The sequence below is a fragment of the Pelobates fuscus genome, chromosome 2, assembly GCF_036172605.1.
Source record: "Pelobates fuscus isolate aPelFus1 chromosome 2, aPelFus1.pri, whole genome shotgun sequence".
NCBI classification, from domain to species: domain Eukaryota; kingdom Metazoa; phylum Chordata; class Amphibia; order Anura; family Pelobatidae; genus Pelobates; species Pelobates fuscus.
This window is the reverse complement of record NC_086318.1, coordinates 136958188-136980225: the sequence shown is the minus strand read 5'-3', so window position 1 is coordinate 136980225 and position 22038 is coordinate 136958188. Positions and strand designations below refer to the sequence as shown.

Here is a 22038-nt window from a genome sequence, read left to right as displayed (position 1 = left end):
AGTGAGGGGGGAGGCTGAGGGTGGTGGGGAGGCTGAGGAGGCTGGCTGAGAGTGGTGGGGGGTGAGAGAGCCTACCTTTAGTCCCTGGTGGTTCAGTGGTCTGGTGGCCACTGCTCCTGGTCTGCAGCTCCGCAGAGCTGCAGACCATGTAATCTCGCAAGACCATCAGAGCGTTGCCGTGGTAACCCGCGGCAACACTCTGGCCGGTTTTCGCGAGACACATGGTCTGCAGCTCTGCTCACTGCGGAGCTGCAGACCGGTGTCTGCGGTGGCTGGCCGGGCAGCCAGGAGGGGCCTCGCACCCGGCGGCATACCGGGCAAGCCGCCGGGCCCCCTCCTGGTGTCAGGTCCTCGGTCACTGACCGAGGACCTGACACACTCTGCCCACAGGTGGTTTAAGCAGTCGCAGGCCCCAGCCAGCGCGTGGCCTTAGGCGGCCGCCTAAACCGCCTAATTAGAGAGCCGCCTCTGGTTATCCCTAATTAACTACCATTTAGGGTATAAGTTGCTTTTGCATTTTTTGTCCTGAAGTGCAGCTTTCCATTTATCTACATTGAATTTAATCTGCCATTTGAGTGCCCAGTCCCCCAATCTATCTAAATCCCTCTGCTGCAAAGAAATATCCAGCTCACATTGTATTATTATACAGCGTTTTGTCATCAGCACATACTAAAACATGACTTTCAATGCCTATTTCAAGATCATTTATAAATATGTTGAATAGATAGGATCCCAGAACAGAGCCCTGAGGAACACCATTTACCACTTTTGTCCAGCTTGACAAAAACATATTCCTGACACTACAGGCTGTTTAGGTCACCGGCCTCCCTGTTAGAGCAGTGAAAAGGTGTTTTTTAATAACCAAATACTTTCCTAGCCATAGAAGTGAACCCTTTTTAAATATAGGATCCACATGTACCTTCCTCCAATTCAGTTCTTGAAAGAAAAAAATAAAGGGATACTGTAGTGCCAGGGAGTGTTCCTCAACCCTCTCCTCAAAGCACACCTAACAGTCCAGGATTAAGGGATTACCCAGGTGTGTTTAAGGTGTTTAGAAAAAAAGAACACCTTATACATACCCAGGTAATCCCTAAATCCTGGAATACAAAGCTGTATTTCTGGCACTATAGCTCCCCCTGTCTCCAGATATTGAGAAAAACATTTTGTTGTGACCGTAGACATTCGTGATTTTGTATTTAGGATTCAGTTTTTTAATATTAACTTTGGATTATGTTTTGCCATTATTTTCAGAGTTGAAAAGAAGGAACGGGCAAGATTAAAGACTGTAAAATTTAATTCAAAAACAAGAGGAGATAAAGTGGTGAGTTTATCTACAAATTGCATGTTAAAATGGGTGTCCTTATTCCTTTTGTGGGCCCAGTGTGCGTTTTCTAACTTGATACAAAAATTAAACACATTGGTAATAAAAAAATAGATACTCAATGAAGTATACATTTCTTGACACACATACAGATAGAAATCCTCTTACAATATAGTTACATAGCTGAAAAGAGACTTGCGTCCATCAAGTTCAGCCTTCCTCACATATGTTTTTGGCACAAAAAAAAAACAATCTGCATTTGGGAAGCTAAAATTGTTGTCTATCCTTAAAGATTAAGATTGGCATAAAATCCAGAAATGGGATTTGAAACTGTTACACTATATGGACAAATGTATTGGGACAACTGACCATTACACCAACTAAAACTTTTATTACATTGCATTCTAAATTCATAGACCTTAATATGTAGTTGACCCCTCTTGCAGCTATAACACTTCCACTCTTCTTGCTTTTCTCAAGAATTTGGAGTGTTTCTGTGGAAATGTTTGTCCATTCATTCAATAGAGAATTTGTGAGGTCAGGCAATGGTGTTGGACGAAAAGTCCTGGCTCACAATTTCCGTTCTAGTTCATCTCAAAGGTGTTTAAAGGGGAGAGGTCAGGGCTCTGTGCGGGTCCGTCTGGTTCTTCCACAGCATACTCATCCTGCATACTCACCTTGCTTTGCTTTGGGTCACAGTCATGCTTCAATAGAAAAATTATTTCCCTAAATTTTCCGCACAAAGTTGGAAGCATAGCATTGTCCAAAATGTCTTGGTATGCTGAAGCATTAAGATTTCCCTTCACTGGAATTAGAAGGCCTAGTCTAACCCCTGAAAAACAGCCCCATACCATTATCCCTCATCCACCAAACCTTTTAGTTGGCACCATGAAGTCAGGCAGGTAGCATTCTCTTGGCAACCACCAAACCCAGACTTGGCCATCAAACTGCCAAACAGAGAAGCATGTTTCGTCACTCCACAGAACACGTTTCCACTGTTCCAGAGTCCAGTGACTGCATGCTTTACACCACCCGATTTGATGCCTGGCATTGAACTAGGTGATGTAAGGGTTGCATGCAGTTGCTGGGCGATGGAAACCCATTCCATGAAGCTTGCGCCGCACAGTTTTTGTGATATTACCAGTGGAAGTTTGGAACTCTTCAGCTATGAAATCTGCAAAGCTTTGGTGACATTTACACACAATGCGCCTCAGCACTCTGTGACCATGCTATGTGACTTTACGTGGTCTTCCACTAAGTGTCTGAGTTGCTGCTGTTCCTAAATGCTTCAACTTTCCAATAATATAACTTACAGTTGACCATGGAAAATCTAGCAGAGATAAAATTTTACAAACTGACTTATTGCAAATGTGGCATCCTATCACAGTACTACGCTTGAATTCACTGAGCTCTTTAGAACAACCCATATGAGGTGTGTCCCAATTTTTGTCCATATAGTGTAGATTAAATGTGTTGAAGAATGCTCACTGGGCCAGAGGGAATGTATCCATGTGTTCTAACAGGCATTGTCATGGTATCCTATCACATTAACACATTTGATTTTATTTAAACAAATTCTATTTTTTTTGGCATTCTAATTGTTTATCATTCTGATCTTGAATGATGCCATTTCTCTGATGCAATCATTTTAATAAACTTCCCTCCAAACATTTGAATATTTCCAATTACACTAATCATTTACGTGTTAAAAATAATGTTAAAATCCTGGAATGGCTCTATGTAACTCTTTGTGTAATCTCTTTTTAAAACAAAATGTAGAAGGTTGGAGAAAAAAAGCCTAACTGCATGCTCTAAATTGCATGACTTATCTGTGTCACATCTGCATTTCATGCATAGAGGTGCAGTTCTTAGACATTCATTGCATTAATGGTGGCTGAAAACAATTTACCAATATTTGTTGGTACTGCTCTATTAAACCAAATGTAAGTAATATGAACATATGTTTAGCTATAGAGCAGTACTTCATGTTTTGGCCCCCAGCTGAGCAAATGAAATAAATTACAGACTTAATAGGTACATATCTCGTTAATTTTATGGAAGCAGTTGAGTAACATGGAGGAAAGGTGCTAGAGTATTTTATTGTATTAACCTTCACCTTTTCTCCCTAGTTAACTTATCACAAAGACCATTGTTAACTAATTAAACATGCATTTTATTAAATGAACACACAAAGCACTTGAAGTTGCTAAATTGAAATGTGCCATACTGTTATGAATCTTGTTGCCCCTCCCCAACTACAATACATATATTTTTTAACTTTTTGGTTTGTTCAGCTCAGTGGAACTAAACTCAGTGCAGACAAGAGGCATTGCCTAGCAATGACTTGGCACTGAGCTGTAATATAGCTCATTGAGAAGTCTGTGACTGGACGGCCTCAAAATCTCTGAATTTGAGAAGGAAGGGCTTGTACCAGTTGCAGATGCTAGATCTGCAGCTATTGAAAGCAAAATTTTCATATACCCCCAAAGAAAACTTGCAAAACATATTTTATGCAATTTTGCTTTGGGATTGTACCTACTAAATTGTATATCTACAAAATTTGGTTTGTGTGAAATTTTTTAAATGGAGTGTTCCTTTAAATAATAATGTATTTATTATACTTGGTTATATGTGTGTGTAGCAAGAAGGAGAGGTTAAGACGTTTAGTGCTATCCTTCTTGCTACATATTTTACTGGCCTGGACTTTCAATACTCTGGAAAATGTTATATTGCGAGAATATTGACATCATTGTGCAGTTATTCACCGTAATAAACTGGTAATAATGTACAAATCACCTGTATGCAGTCTGCCCTAATTATTATTATTATTTATAAAGCTCCAACAAGTTCTGTAGCGCTGTACAATCTAATCTTGGGCATAACTAGGATATATATACAGAGTTACACTCCTTACGGCACTTGCTGTCTTTGTAATTATCGCAGCTGAAGTAGCTGTTCCCCAGGACTGCAACTCTTGCTAATCTCAGGTAGCACTGGTACAAGAATGTCATAAGTGCTGTCCTTACAGTAAAACGTCCCCTTAATCTGTAATATAACCATACTAAAATAACACCCTACACAACTCTATCTCCTAAACATTGGCACCTACTCTTTACTGAACCTAAAAATATGTACTAATAGATCAGTGTCTTTTATATTACACTACTTTTAAAGCACACGTGAAAGTGTGTTTAAGGAGAAATTAATGCCACCTCAGGGTTCTGGAGACATATATAAAACATAAGACAGAAAGTCTTTTGGTTAATTATGCCTCCAGAACCCGTTGTTTAAGAACTGCACGTTTTAATGCTTGAAAATGTGATTGGGAGGATATGTTACATCACGCAATTACGACAATGCATGTTAGAATAATAGCTACTTAAAAATAGGATTGCTAGATACCCTGTCACCTTTCATTTTTAATTTATCATGTAAATGCATTGAATGCATGTGCTGATAAAATCTGCACACTATTTAACTAAATAACGCTGTGATATCCTTGTTCTTAACTGAATAACCATTTGCAAGCACATACTGTGTCCTAAAACAGCATTCAAAACTGCATGGAATGAGTTTCAAAACAAAAAATATATATTTATATATACGCTTGCCATTGATTTAGAACTGCATTTTCTTTCCTGCATTTATACTTCTATTGTGGGCACCTATGTAGGTATTTCCTCCACAACTTTTTCAATGCAACTTGTTTTATTTTACCTTCCCTTTCCCCAAAGGCAACGTTTGCACATGATCATCTATATTCACAAATCACACTTTTTATCCTTAATGCAGGGGCTCATGTCCAGGCATTAAGATGCTTTGCCGTACTTGCGTAATCACCCATTACTCCTGGCTTATGCATCTTTCTAATGTTTAAAAGATATAATATGAACATACTGCTGGACTTGGGTCTTTCCTGATTATCATCTATTGTCCGCATAAAGCCCACACTTTTAAAGCAAATAAGTCTTAAAACTTCAGTTATGTTTGTGGTAGGATATGTCATGCCATTGCATGCAAAAAGCATATCTGGGCTAAACATCTGTGTAGTCATTAGTTTTGAATAGTTGGGCATTAATATGATCTAAGCATTTCTACTGCTTGTGCGTCTTGCCTATTTTTTTTTCCTTTCTATTTTTCTTAAAGGAATTTTAGGTATCAAACAACTTTAGCTTAACAACGTGGTTTTGGTGTATAGATCATGCCCCTGAAGTCTTACTGTTAAATTCTCTCCTATTTAGAAGTTGAATCTCAATTTTTTTTCTCTCCCTGGCTTTGCTTGACATCCTTCATGAAAAAATGGTTTTATTTTCAATGAGATGTTTACTTTATTTGCAATGAGATGTTTACAGAGTTTTTATCGGTTGCTCTGTAAATTAAACTTTAATCATACACAGGAGGCTCCTGCAGAATTAAAAGGCTATAAACTGAGCAGGAGAATATACATTTTTTTTTTTAAATTTTTTTAATTAAACAGAACGTGCAATAAAGGAAGTTTAAACATTAGATCTCATTTTGCAGGAAATGTTTAGGAAAGCTGTGTAAGTCGCATGCAGGGGGTTGTAATTAGGGTTTCAGAAACAAAATGATTTAATTCCTAAATGACAGAGAATTGAACAGTGAGACTGCAGGTGCATGTTCTATACAAGAAAACTGCTTTATTAGAATAAAGTTGTTTTGGTGGCTATAGTGTCCCTTTAACTATAATATAGAGCGTGTGGTGGTAACTAACGTCACTAACACAAAACTTGTTACTGCTCATTTAAGTGGTTTCTGCTTCGCTTATTTATTTATTTTTTAATGTTTTCTCCTGTTCTGTCCCTGGGTTACACTTTAAGTGTGATTCTGACTGGTCAATATAAGATGTGCAAAGATATGTTTTTGTTTTGTTTTTTTTTTTGCTTTTTAATTTTACCTTCTTTTTGGAAACAAGATATTTTTTACGGACAGAATTTTACAATTTCTTTCCTTTTCGGAAGTACCAGCGTCTATCTTGCTCCAGCAAGCAGGTTTACTCCGAGAAAATGGCGGATTGTACAAGACTCCCTAAGATTATTTTCATTCCTCTCTACAAAGTCATAAGTAGAGCAAACACATTAAAGAATCGGAAAGCCATAATTATATTGACCCTTTGGAGTCCATTTAAAGAATACTCATGCAGAGTGAAATTCCTCTGAGCCATTTAAGTTGAACAGTCTGTAATGCTTGGAAAGTGTTCCATAATTAGGGTTACCAGAGCCACCATGTTTTAAGGGGCACTTACTATATATATATATATATATATATATATATATACTGCACACAAAAGGGGTAGCCCTGTAGTATGTAGAATTCAGAATGTGCATAAGGTTAAGTAATTCGGCAATGTAGAATCCTTCAGATTATGCATGATACATACTGCAGGGCAACTCTTTTAAAGGTTTTTGTATAAATATGACAAAATGATAGGTGTCTCTGAAAACATGATGGATATGATAACCCTAAACATAATCACAAACTAATCAGGGTACTTCGTCATTTAGTTCATATGTTATTGTTAGGTGAAGGTTATCTTCAGAAATATTTCCAATAGGATTTTGCAAGGAGCATGCAAACCATTTAAACTACAGATGTGTAGGAAAACTGATCAATAAATTAGTATAGCAGAATTACGCTGAGCAATAAATTATAATTGGCACAGGAATGTCCTTTTTTTTGGAATATAGAATGCATTATTTAGATAATGTATTAATAAAAGTAAAAACACATGCATAATTCCAATCAAGTACTTCAACTGGCTTGAGCATTAATTTACTCCTGTGACTTCTTCTTCCCAGGCGTGGGAAGAGGGGGGGTGTTTGTATTTCAAGAGAGTATTACAAAATCATTAGGTTTCTGAGCAAGTATGTGCAGGAAGTGTTTGGAGTGTTTCTTTAATTGTACTCTCTTTTCAGCCAACTATCATATGTAAATTACTATAAAGTTAAACATTGTCGTGTTTGGGTTGAAAATACATGGTTCTAACTTTAGAATTTTACTTTATCTAAAAGTACAGTTAAGGCTTCCAGTCAGTTAGCTGTGACTAGAAGTCGGTTACTTACAACATATGCACTTAAAACATGTTTGTGTTAAAACATCCAAAGCCCTCTTTACTTTTTTAGTCCTGATTGTTAAAAAAATAAATTAATACAATTAAAAAATCTTATGTTTTTGTACTTTGTAGGCTATTTAAAAAGACAATGGGCTAAATATAGTTACTTTGAAAACCAGTGGAATGTTCCTGATGACTGTGACATGCACAGACACACTGGTTCCTCCGTTGCCTCACTGCTCCTGTTGGGATGCCATCGTGCCCCCATTTGTCGTGCCCAACTCTTATCGGTTGCCCCAGTGAACCTTTATTTCCCTTTTTTTCACAGCTCTGCATTCTTATTTATGCACAATTATGTCTTAGAGGAAAATGTGCACAATGTGGCTTTGTTGAGGCTAATATCAGTCAATCGTTTCTCTGCATCACTGTGATGCCATTGATTAACAGTAAGGTCATTAAATACTAGGAGGAGTTGCTGTTCAATTACCCACACTCAAGGCAGTGGGTAGTTCCCTTTGAGGCTGTCCCTGCATGAGAACATATTGGCATCCATTGAGAAATCATTCAGTTTACAATATGGCACTCACGATTCACTTGAGTGGCTTAAACTGTTTGTGTTTTTACACAGTTCACCTACACATATACAGTATTAACACATGCAATGCACCATAAAGATGAAGTGGGGCAGCAGCTGTCTGGACAGACTTATGAGCAGCCTTGGGGAATTGTCTATTTGACCTTGACATAGGTGCGAGTCACATCTAGTTGTGGTGGGGGACTGGTTCTAGTGCCGCTCTAGCTCCATTTAAAATGCAGGGCTTAGAAAAATATGTAAGTGTACTTTTAATGAGAATAGCCCTACATGGGTTTGGGCCAGTCAGGAAAAGTATAAAGGTGGAGGCAGGACCAGATTAAGAGCCCAGTGGGCCTGGTGCTGACAATTATGATGGGCCTAATTACAGAATCTTATCGACCAAAACACTAAAACAGTCATACCTCTCAGGCGTTATGTATCTGGTGGAGATGTTGCTGGAGGGAAACTCATAGGATGCAGCTATAAGAAAACTCATTCTCTTAAACTATGCTAATCTTTCTCTAATTCATGCTTTCATCTTTCAAGTAAATCCATACCCCCTACCAGCAGTGTCCAGTGAAGCAGGAAGTCAATGGGCGGTGTAAAAGGGTGGGCCACTGACGCAGATCATGTAACCAGAACTCCCGAAAGGGACGAACATGCCCCAAAAGGAGGCAAGTCTGCCCAAAGAATTGGAAGGCTAGCCTGGCGTGAATGCATGTCAGGCTGCCTTTCAATAATGCATGCTGGCCAACAGTATCCTGAGCTTGGCATAAATGCGTCTAATGATGCGCTCGCTTCATGCTTTCTAAGGACTGTTCCCTAGCACTCACATGTCCACTTGTCTCCTTACCTTCTTACTAGCAGACAGAAGCTCCTGGTATACAGTCTGAGACAGAGAAAAGGTGGATGTAGTGAGCAGGGCCGCCATCAGGGGGTGACAACCATGATGATTTCCCTTTCTGCACACATAGATAGCGAATATACTCTTCTCTTTTCCTCTCTTCTAATAACTCTTAGGCCGCAGGCCGCAGGTCTCGCAAGAGTTATTAGAAGAGAGGAGAAGAGTAGAGGCAGTGTGCTGGGCCTCCTCTGCGGTGACAGGGAGCCGGGGGCTCCACCATGCCACCGGACCACCAGGGATGGAATCTCCCCCCTCCCTGGACACAGGTAAGAAGCAGGGAGGGGGAAGAAACATTTAATTAATTTAATATAAAATTAAAAAATTAATGTAAAAATGCCCCTTCCTCCCCCTCCACCCCCAGATTGCACATTTACACACACACTGCATTCACTAACACTACACACACACTGCATACACTAACACAACGCGCACACACTGCATACACTAACACAACGCGCACACACACTGCATACACTAACACAATGCACACACACTGCATGCACTAACACAACGCACACACACTGCATACACTAACACAACGCGCATATACTGCATACACTAACACAACGTGCATATACTAACACAACGCGCACACCCTGCATACACTAGTACAACACACACTCTGCATTCACTGTACCCGAACACACACTCTGCATTCACTGTACCCGAACACACACTCTGCATTCACTGTACCCGAACACACACTCTGCATTCACTGTACCCGAACACACACTCTGCATTCACTGTACCCGAACACACACTCTGCATTCACTGTACCCGAACACACACTCTGCATTCACTGTACCCGAACACACACTCTGCATTCACTGTACCCGAACACACACTCTGCATTCACTGTACCCGAACACACACTCTGCATTCACTGTACCCGAACACACACTCTGCATTCACTGTACCCGAACACACACTCTGCATTCACTGTACCCGAACACACACTCTGCATTCACTGTACCCGAACACACACTCTGCATTCACTGTACCCGAACACACACTCTGCATTCACTGTACCCGAACACACACTCTGCATTCACTGTACCCGAACACACACTCTGCATTCACTGTACCCGAACACACACTCTGCATTCACTGTACCCGAACACACACTCTGCATTCACTGTACCCGAACACACACTCTGCATTCACTGTACCCGAACACACACTCTGCATTCACTGTACCCGAACACACACTCTGCATTCACTGTACCCGAACACACACTCTGCATTCACTGTACCCGAACACACACTCTGCATTCACTGTACCCGAACACACACTCTGCATTCACTGTACCCGAACACACACTCTGCATTCACTGTACCCGAACACACACTCTGCATTCACTGTACCCGAACACACACTCTGCATTCACTGTACCCGAACACACACTCTGCATTCACTCCACTGACACACACACACACTCTGCATTCACTCCACTGACACACACACACACTCTGCATTCACTCCACTGACACACACACACACTCTGCATTCACTCCACTGACACACACACACACTCTGCATTCACTCCACTGACACACACACACACTCTGCATTCACTCCACTGACACACACACACACTCTGCATTCACTCCACTGACACACACACACACACTCTGCATTCACTCCACTGACACACACACACACACACACTCTGCATTCACTCCACTGACACACACACACACTCTGCATTCACTCCACTGACACACACACACACTCTGCATTCACTCCACTGACACACACACACACTCTCTGCATTCACTCCACTGACACACACACACACTCTCTGCATTCACTCCACTGACACACACACACTCTCTGCATTCACTCCACTGACACACACACACACACTCTGCATTCACTCCACTGACACACACACACACTCTGCATTCACTCCACTGACACACACACACACTCTGCATTCACTCCACTGACACACACACACTCTGCATTCACTCCACTGACACACACACACACTCTGCATTCACTCCACTGACACACACACACACTCTGCATTCACTCCACTGACACACACACACACTCTGCATTCACTCCACTGACACACACACACACTCTGCATTCACTCCACTGACACACACACACACTCTGCATTCACTCCACTGACACACACACACACTCTGCATTCACTCCACTGACACACACACACACTCTGCATTCACTCCACTGACACACACACACACACTCTGCATTCACTCCACTGACACACACACACACTCTGCATTCACTCCACTGACACACACACACACACTCTGCATTCACTCCACTGACACACACACACACACTCTGCATTCACTCCACTGACACACACACACACACTCTGCATTCACTCCACTGACACACACACACACACTCTGCATTCACTCCACTGACACACACACACACACTCTGCATTCACTCCACTGACACACACACACACACTCTGCATTCACTCCACTGACACACACACACACACTCTGCATTCACTCCACTGACACACACACACACTCTGCATTCACTCCACTGACACACACACACACTCTGCATTCACTCCACTGACACACACACACACTCTGCATTCACTCCACTGACACACACACTCTGCATTCACTCCACTGACACACACACTCTGCATTAACTGTACACACAGCATCCACTACACAAACATCCTGTATTCACAGTACACACACTACATCCACCACAAATTGAAACACTCTGCATTCACTATGCACAGGCACTGCGTCTAATACACACACTACATCCACTACAGACACTGCATCCACCAAACACATTTCATCTAGTACACACACAAACACACACTACATCACTGTACACACACTACATCCACTACTCAAACACACTCTGCGTTCATTATACACACTGCATCTGCTACACAAACACACACTCTGCATTCACTGCACAAACAGTATCTAATACACACAAACACTACATCCATTACACAAATTCTAATTCACTGTCACTATACACACCACATTCGGTCCTGCATCATTGTCATCGGACTAGGTAGGGTGTGGGCGGGCCTGGGGGGAGGGAAGGGAAGGGAGGCCCAGACCTTGTGCTTTGTCAGGGGCCCCAGAATTTCTGATGGCGGCCCTGGTAGTCAGAGTAGAAGACAGGGAACATGCCACACTGGTAGAGAGACCAAAGTCAGCATTACCTTAACTAATTTCATTTCAGCTAGTCCACGCAGGTTTTGTTTCCATGTATCCCTCTTAAGTTTCCATACTTAAGCAAGAGTATGTGAAGAGTTGCCACCTTTCTTGGGAAAAAATACAGGCCTTACTAGTTTGCATAACTAATTATGTAATTATGTGACATCACATGATGTAAATCACAAGGAGTGACAAAAGGAAAATTCGGCAAAATCGCCAAAAAAAACTAGTTTGATTCTGCTGTAAAGATGGATTGCTCAGTGTCCCCATGTCTCCCAGTGTCCCCATGTCGCTCTTTGCCACTACAGTGTCCCCTAGTGTCTGTGTCCCCATGTCACTATAGGACACTGGGAGACTCTGGGAGCCATGGGGACACAGACTCTGGGAGCCATGGGGACACAGACTCTGGGAGCCATGGGGACACAGACTCTGGGAGCCATGGGGACACAGACTCTGGGAGCCATGGGGACACAGACTCTGGGAGCCATGGGGACACAGACTCTGGGAGCCATGGGGACACAGACTCTGGGAGCCATGGGGACACAGACACTCTGGGAGCCATGGGGACACAGACACTCTGGGAGCCATGGGGACACAGACACTCTGGGAGCCATGGGGACACAGACACTCTGGGAGCCATGGGGACACAGAGACTCTGGGAGCCATGGGGACACTGAGACTCTGGGAGCCATGGGGACACTGAGACTCTGGGAGCCATGGGGACACTGAGACTCTGGGAGCCATGGGGACACTGAGACTCTGGGAGCCATGGGGACACTGAGACTCTGGGAGCCATGGGGACACTGAGACTCTGGGAGCCATGGGGACACTGAGACTCTGGGAGCCATGGGGACACTGAGACTCTGGGAGCCATGGGGACACTGAGACTCTGGGAGCCATGGGGACCCTGAGACTCTGGGAGCCATGGGGACCCTGAGACTCTGGGAGCCATGGGGACCCTGAGACTCTGGGAGCCATGGGGACCCTGAGACTCTGGGAGCCATGGGGACCCTGAGACTCTGGGAGCCATGGGGACCCTGAGACTCTGGGAGCCATGGGGACCCTGAGACTGGGAGCCATGGGGACCCTGAGACTCTGGGAGCCATGGGGACCCTGAGACTCTGGGAGCCATGGGGACCCTGAGACTCTGGGAGCCATGGGGACCCTGAGACTCTGGGAGCCATGGGGACCCTGAGACTCTGGGAGCCATGGGGACCCTGAGACTCTGGGAGCCATGGGGACCCTGAGACTCTGGGAGCCATGGGGACCCTGAGACTCTGGGAGCCATGGGGACCCTGAGACTCTGGGAGCCATGGGGACCCTGAGACTCTGGGAGCCATGGGGACCCTGAGACTCTGGGAGCCATGGGGACCCTGAGACTCTGGGAGCCATGGGGACCCTGAGACTCTGGGAGCCATGGGGACCCTGAGACTCTGGGAGCCATGGGGACCCTGAGACTCTGGGAGCCATGGGGACCCTGAGACTCTGGGAGCCATGGGGACCCTGAGACTCTGGGAGCCATGGGGACCCTGAGACTCTGGGAGCCATGGGGACCCTGAGACTCTGGGAGCCATGGGGACCCTGAGACTCTGGGAGCCATGGGGACCCTGAGACTCTGGGAGCCATGGGGACCCTGAGACTCTGGGAGCCATGGGGACCCTGAGACTCTGGGAGCCATGGGGACCCTGAGACTCTGGGAGCCATGGGGACCCTGAGACTCTGGGAGCCATGGGGACCCTGAGACTCTGGGAGCCATGGGGACCCTGAGACTCTGGGAGCCATGGGGACCCTGAGACTCTGGGAGCCATGGGGACCCTGAGACTCTGGGAGCCATGGGGACCCTGAGACTCTGGGAGCCATGGGGACCCTGAGACTCTGGGAGCCATGGGGACCCTGAGACTCTGGGAGCCATGGGGACCCTGAGACTCTGGGAGCCATGGGGACCCTGAGACTCTGGGAGCCATGGGGACCCTGAGACTCTGGGAGCCGTTGTGTCCCTGAGACTCTGGGAGCCGTTGTGTCCCTGAGACTCTGGGAGCCGTTGTGTCCCTGAGACTCTGGGAGCCGTTGTGTCCCTGAGACTCTGGGAGCCGTTGTGTCCCTGAGACTCTGGGAGCCGTTGTGTCCCTGAGACTCTGGGAGCCGTTGTGTCCCTGAGACTCTGGGAGCCGTTGTGTCCCTGAGACTCTGGGAGCCGTTGTGTCCCTGAGACTCTGGGAGCCGTTGTGTCCCTGAGACTCTGGGAGCCGTTGTGTCCCTGAGACTCTGGGAGCCGTTGTGTCCCTGAGACTCTGGGAGCCGTTGTGTCCCTGAGACTCTGGGAGCCGTTGTGTCCCTGAGACTCTGGGAGCCGTTGTGTCCCTGAGACTCTGGGAGCCGTTGTGTCCCTGAGACTCTGGGAGCCGTTGTGTCCCTGAGACTCTGGGAGCCGTTGTGTCCCTGAGACTCTGGGAGCCGTTGTGTCCCTGAGACTCTGGGAGCCGTTGTGTCCCTGAGACTCTGGGAGCCGTTGTGTCCCAGAGACTCTGGGAGCCGTTGTGTCCCAGAGACTCTGGGAGCCGTTGTGTCCCAGAGACTCTGGGAGCCGTTGTGTCCCAGAGACTCTGGGAGCCGTTGTGTCCCAGAGACTCTGGGAGCCGTTGTGTCCCTGAGACTCTGGGAGCCGTTGTGTCCCTGAGACTCTGGGAGCCGTTGTGTCCCTGAGACTCTGGGAGCCGTTGTGTCCCTCGTGTCTGTGTCCCCACGTGTCCCAGCGTCCCCGTGTCCCCACGTGTCCCAGCGTCCCCAGAGGTCTCCCAGTAGTGTCTGTGTCCCCATGTTTCCCTGCAGCCTTTACTCCATCCCTCACTTCCCTAAGCTGTAGTCTGTCTCTGCAGACTAGGAGCTGCTGTCTGGACTCTGTGCTGTGTAGCTGCTCCCCCGCGGATCAGTGAGTAGAGATGCAGGTATGCTGTAACTTCCTATCCTTGCCTCTCTCCACACTCACACAGCGACCCCTACTGGCCGGTGCTGGTATTGCAGAGTAATCTGTTTATACTGAGAAAAATACCAGCATTTGTATTGCCGGTATTACTGCAGTATTGGGCAGGTGGCAACTCTAAGAATAGTGTGTAAAAAAAGTAAAATCAATGGGCCTATTCCATGGACCTGAAGCTGCAGCTCCCTCACCTATGTTAATCCGGCCCTGGGTGGAAGGACCATTTGTCAAGGGATTCTGTTCAGCCAGAGTCCTCAAACTTCCTAGTTATTCTCCAGAGTGGCAGAAGAAAGAAAATAAATCCTATAAATTTTAAGTTTTAGTTTCAAAATTGCTCTTAAATTATTAATTTCCTGCTGTTATCATAGTCAAGTAGGTGAATACTGCATTCATGTTTGTGCATTAACTATCTATATATCTTGAAGGAGCTATACACCTAGTCTTGAGTTTTTAGTTTGTATATCTGACAAATGCTAGATATGTTATGAGAAAGAATAAAGTTGATTTAGAATGTGAACCTATCGGGAGCTTGTCATAATTTTAGTCATGCATTAGATTTTAAAGACGTGTTAATGGAACCAGCATTACAGATTGTTCACGTTAATGTTTCTTCAGTAGGATATAAACTGCATGGTGTGGAATAATTTTGCTCAGCAAACACACATCTGCTAGCCTGGGGCTTATGTATACACAGGCATTAGACTTCCTTTGTTTTGCCCCTTCCTTTTCTTCTTCAGCAGTCATTCAATGACAAGCGTAAAAAGAACCTCTTTTCCCGAAAATTCCCATTCTACAAGAACAAGGACCAGAGTGAAATGGAAACCAGTGATATTGACCGTAAGTATGTAGGCAAGATCTTGAAAGGCCTGCTGGATTTCAGTAAGGATTTCAGTAAGGTGTTACAATGGAGGTATTTTCAATATTAAGGAGCAGGTAAAGAAAAGAGCTTTAAGATTAATACAACTGAGTACTATTACCAGTGTTTTACAGTGCATCCTTGATCACGGAGCATGATGCTTAAGAATAATGGTGCAGGTATATAGTTTTCTAAAGGTTGTGAGGGTTTAATTTTTCTGTTAAGGATGTACTGCAATGTACACGGTAATAAGCTACTATTTGTATCTAATCTTTCTATTCTACACAGATTTTGTCACATTACACAGGCCATTCCATGAGTGTGTTGGTACTGAACAGATGAATAACATTAAAAAGATGTCAGTTTGATTAAACATTACTTACAGGTCAGCAGAACCCCGTATTGAAACCTTGATTGCACAGTTTAATTGATTGGATTGGTGTGTACCCATGGTAACATTGACCTGTTCCTTCACTTGGAAATGCCTCTTCCCGTAGCTCCGTTTCTGTATATGTTACTGACAACTGTTTTTTTTCTGTGATTATCTTTCTATTTGTGCTTGCTCTCTGGGACCACAGGAGATCCCTGACGACATGGGATCAAAAAGTCTGAGTAAGTGACCCAAAACAACAACAATTTAATCACCTCCAGCTATAGAAAATGTTTCCTTAATTGTCAGTAGTTTGATTGACTGTTTTACTAGGGCTGTAAGCCATAAATAGCATTACGTTTAAAAAAAAAAAAAAAAATCAGGAACACAAACTAAATATATTATTGTATGGGTTCTGGTGTCCATAGCATATCCTTGTACGTGTACAGCACCTGTTTTCAGCGTCTCCACGCTCAATGCATCTCTGTAAGGAGATACTGATTGGCACAGCATGGTGTTTTGCCGCACATGTGCAATAGCCTTCTAATGATTTCCTTTAGGAAAGCATTGGATTTACTGAGATCATCAAGATTGGTGATTGGTGAGAGTCCAGCTAGAGCTCTTGGGTCTACATCAGTTAAAGGGACACAGTAGGCACCCAGACAATTTCAGCTAACTGAAGTGGTTTGGGCACATTGTCCGTTTTGCACTTAGTGCTGCAATGTTAAACATTGCAGTCCCAGAGAAACTGCAATGTTTACATTGCAGCACTAAGTCTGGGACAGTCAGGGGAACTTCTTGGATCGAAATGGATCTTTGGTGCGGTATCTGATGCTGGACACCCTCACGCTCTGCATAAGGACATCCAGTGTCAGATTTTTCCCCCACAGAAAAGCATTGATTCAATGCTTTCCTATGGGGAGGTCTAATGCGCATGTGCATTAGTGCCCGCTCGTCGCGGGATGTCAGAAGGGGAAGAGATTCAACTGAGGGACATCGGACAGGGGGAGCGATAGGCACCAGAGTATCCCTTTTTAATGCAATACCTATGTAAAATTATTTGTCAGTGTTCTCCTTAAATTGAGGAGGTATAAGTCTTTATTTTGTTTTCTTGAATGGTGGAAGCCCCATGAGTCATAGCATAAAGTCCCTTCCAACAAGAGGAGGGGACAACAACGAGAACATAAAGTTTCAGCACACTCCTCCCTCCCAAGCCCCTCTGTTCTATTTTTGTCTTCCATGAAGAAAGAATTATTTGGAGCTTTGATTGAAGCAAGATATTTATTATATACTTTTGCTGTTAACCTGCATACTGATATTCTGGTACAGGCTTCTTCTTATAACTTGGCAGTTTGTAATACCCTCCTGCAAGTTCCTTTGGTTGAGCACAGTGGTGTAATAACCTCACCAAGAGTTCGCTGATGCTTTGCACACAAGGTTTGTTCCTGGGGTCAGTTCTAAACTCCCTGTCAATTAAGCTATTTATTCTGTGCGTTCAGCTGGAGAAGCTTCTCTCTGCATACTCATGGCTTCAGACACTGCCTACACCTTTGGCGGGAGACTGCATGGAGCTTCTAAGCCTCATGGTTGTTTCCTCAGGTGAGCTTCTATTTGCAAGGTTCTATTTGTGTCCCTTTTAGGGGTCTTTTTTTCAGCTCATGGGATAGTATCGGTTGTAAGTAATTAAGATTCCCTCAATTGAATAAATTCAGTAAATTTCCAACCCTTCGGTGACCCAGAGGAGTTTCTTCAGGAACACCATGTGGTCTGTTGTTATGGCAGATGCCAGCCTGAACAGTTTGGAGTTGTGTAGGCACAGGACGCGCAAGGCTTTCATGGAATATTCTCGAATTATTGACATTTACATAGTGCCAATTTATTATGCAGCACTTTACAGTATTATAAAGGGGAACATTTTACAATAAATGAGACTATTACAAAATGTTACAGGAACAGTCGGTTGATGAGGACCCTGCTTGCAAGAGATTACAATCTAGAGAATTAAGAACAATTTACCTGACTCTCCTGCATTGGCTGGAACTCTGTCAGGAGCCAGATGGACAATATTACAGCAAATGTCAACCACCAAGAAGGGATATAGAGTGCTGCTGCCATGTGGGAGGTCTATAAGATTACTCAAGTTTGAGCAATCTTGGAATATGATGCTGTTGGCAATTCACATTCCCTGTGAAGACTGATAAGTGAACTACCTCAGTCACCTGGCCTTACATCTGGGGTAGTGGTGGAGTATCCATCCAGATATACTCTCCCAGCTTCAACACAAGGTTCTCGCCACAATAGCCAATAAAATACAACAGACAAGTTGTGCCTAATAAGACTTATTAGGCTCAACCTGTCTATTGTATTTTAGTTGATATCCGTTAAGAGGGGCCCTATGTCTCAGTGTTTGTTGCCTGGGCAAAGGCTGATTCCTTGTGCTGATCAACTTTGTAGACCTGTTTTGGTTAAATGCTGTGCTCCCAGTGTATTTCATCAGGAGCAGGGACCCGAATGGGGCCCTTGTAGATGCTGATGGTCCATTGGAACTCCTGTTAGATCTTGTTACCTCCAATCCCTTTGTTAGCTTGTTTGCTAGCCAGGATAACTCAGGCATCTGCCCCAGTGGCTCCTGCTTGATTGTGCAGGTCCTGGTATGGCAAAGAAAGGTAAGTCAGGGAGAGTTTACCAGGTTGCTGAGATAAATTGGCGGCAAACCCCTATAAATTAACACATTTGCAAAGAAAAACACTAGAGTAAAGGGGAAATAAACCTACAGACCAGAACAGCCTCTTAGTATTACTTTACTTAGAAAATCTCATAAAAGAATAACACTCAAAGATGAAATATAAAAGCAACCACTAGTTAAATATAGGTATCAGATTGTCGGCTGTGGATAAAAATAAATAAAAAAATAGAGCAAATTGGTGCTATTTACAGGATATCACAGAGGTAAACAAAGCAATTTGTAAAGCTCACTGGTAATTACAGCATCCCCACAATGCAGAACTTTGAATGTAAAAAGAAGCAATATAACTTAGCTTAGTGCTATGAAAGTGGGTACAGTTACTGAGTAGAAAAGATCTCACTAAAAGTACTTAGCTAGCTAAAAGGTTTGTAACTCCTAAACAAGCAACTTAGGTGAGCAATTAAGGTTCTGGTATGCACCTCTGGTAGAGATGTTTATGAATAAGCAGTGTATGTTGCCTCTGGGGCAGAATATTCTTCTCCAAGGTTCTTATCATGCAAACTATCAGACTCATGGAACTTAACATGACCATTTTCGGCCATGGTTCAGACTTGCATTATTATGAAGTGCTTTAGAAGTAAGGACTAAGATTTTGAATGAAATCTTAGATCGTGGGGGAAGCCAGTGTAAAGACTGACAAAAGATGTGTGAGGTTAATGGGATACATTGCATCAGAACCAATATGTTAAGCTCCTCGTGGTTCTGGTGCTTAAAGGATCACTATAGGGTCAGGAACACAAACATGTATTCCTGACCCTATAGTGTTAACACCACCATCTAGCCCCCCTGGGCCCCTCATGCCTCCATTAATATAGTAAAAATCTTACTGTATTCAAGCCAGAAGCTGTAGATCTGCATGCTGTTTGCCTAAAATAAAACAAGCAGTCTTCTGACATCAGAACTGGTAGCCTGATCCAATCACAGTGCTTCCCCATTGGATTGACTGAGACTGACAAAGAGGCAGATCAGGGGCAGAGTCAGCACAATTTGAACACTGCCCTGGCCAATCAGCATCTCCTCATAGAGATGGATGGAATCAGTCAATCTCTATGAGGAAAGTTCAGTGTCTTCATGCAGAGGGAGGAGATACTGAATGTTTGGATGCATTTTAGGCAGCCATAACCCAGGAAGGATCTCTATCCGCTATCTGAGGAGTGGCCAGTGAAGTTATTACTAGGCTGTAATGTAAACACTGCATTTTCTCTGAAAATACAGTGTTTACAGCAAAAAAAAAAAGCTTGAAGGCAATGATTCTACTCCCCAGAACAAATTCAATTAGCTGTAGTTGTTCTGGTGACTATAGTGTCCCTTTAAGAGACTGTTCCTGCAGCCTCAGCAATACAAACCCTGCACCTCTAGTGGCTGTCATTCAACCTGCCAATCTCTGCAAGATGGCAGTTTGTCTTCACTTCACACTCTGTATGAAGACACTGAATTCTCTATATCATGATTTATTGAGTCAGTGCAATTCTAAAGAGATGCCGGTTGGCACTGTGAATGTTAATGTACAGTAGCTCTCCAAAATTTCCCTCAGGGAAAGCACGTTTGGTAGAACTAATCTGTGTTGATGATCTGAGGCAGGGGATGAATAGCGGCCGCTGCAGGACTGGTGTGCCATGGGTGGAGTCCGAACAAATAAATAGCTGGTAAAATACTGTTACGTTTTTTAAATACATGATGATATTCCTAACACTAGTATTCCTTTAAATACAGTAAGTAAGCAGACAGTTCATGGTTTTTGCCACAAACTACCTACATTCACACATTTGATTGCTTAAAGTGTTCTAGAAAAAAAGGCAAACAAAAACTATGCAGTTTGAATTGGATATTATATCCATTTTGCTGGTTCCATATGTGCATATACTTGTGGGAAAACAGGGAGAAATGCTTCCATTTGAAACACATACAACCAGTACTCTTTCTATGATATTAATAGGCAGTGAAGGGGTATTGGGGTATACATTACTTATTGTATAAAGAATGCTCTGCTGTCCCTTATCCACACTGCACTAGTTTGTCTTGTGCTCAAGGAGAGTCATTTAGTGTCTGCTCTGTTTAAATCATATTATTGTAATATACAAGTGAACTACATTGCACAAAACAATGATCATATTGTGATCTGATGAAGCTGGGCCATGTTTTCTTATGTAACAAGTAATCACTCAGACCCCAATAAAAATTTAAAGCAGCTCTGTCAAAAAAAATATATGGTTTGCTTACTCTGGTAGTTTAATGAATAGACGCCCTCTCTTGCCACTGTTTATATTTGTCTTTTCTTCCTTGTACTGGAATTCAATACCTGGGTGCAGTCATCTTGTCTGCTGTATGCCATTCTCTGGGATTGATTTTACTGATGAACTTGAGCAGTGAAAAAAAAAAAAGAAAAGGATTAGAACATAGCAAGTTATATAGAAGTAGTTTAGATGAAGTTCATTATTGGAGACAGAGCTACTTTGTTTTGGCAGGAGTGTCCGGGCACTTTCTTATCTTCAAGGTTAAACCATGGTTTAGAACCAAAGTTTGGGCTCCCAGCCCCTCCGCTTCTGTTCTCCTCTGCAATGTAGTATGAAGAAGGGTTTTGCTGGGTGTCAGCGGTTTCTCTCAGCCTAACAGTGGGCACCCATTGAAAAACAGTACGTACTATTTTTCTCATTGGGCACCCATTAGTAGAATGAGCGCTTCATCTGAAGCTTTTAGTCTGTGAGCAGCTGCCCAGCTAACACTGCCTCGTATTGCATGGTAGAAGGGTAGCCAGGATTCAAAAGTGGCAGGTGCCGTACTCCAACAACATGTTTCAACCATTGCCAAGTTTGCCCCTCAAGGTAAAAATTCATGTAGACACTTAATAGAGTTTAATATTGGACACTCGTGTCAACAGTCCATTCAGTGGCTAAAACAAACTAATTGCTGTTTAATTCCATTCATTACCCACTAGATTAAATAAACCTGCTAGAAATCCATTTCAATACCACACCTGCTTCTTTTAAATCCTCATCCATCTATTTATTTTGCACCATGAACTGTTAACAATGTA

At 43.6% G+C, this 22038-nt stretch overlaps 1 protein-coding gene across 18 annotated transcripts in view; it reads left to right on the top strand.

Moving 5' to 3' along the window:
- DLG1 (discs large MAGUK scaffold protein 1) overlaps positions 1-22038 on the top strand; it is a 231411-nt gene that overhangs the window by 185272 nt on the left and 24101 nt on the right. For 9 of the 18 annotated variants that reach the window (XM_063442748.1, XM_063442746.1, XM_063442741.1 and 6 more), the window contains 2 exons: positions 1252-1321; positions 16467-16500. In XM_063442748.1, the coding sequence (XP_063298818.1) occupies positions 1252-1321; positions 16467-16500 (104 nt within the window). Of the gene's footprint in view, positions 1-1251; positions 1322-15769; positions 15870-16466; positions 16501-22038 lie in introns of all 18 variants that reach the window. The other 9 variants (XM_063442744.1, XM_063442738.1, XM_063442757.1 and 6 more) reach the window with 2 other exon arrangements.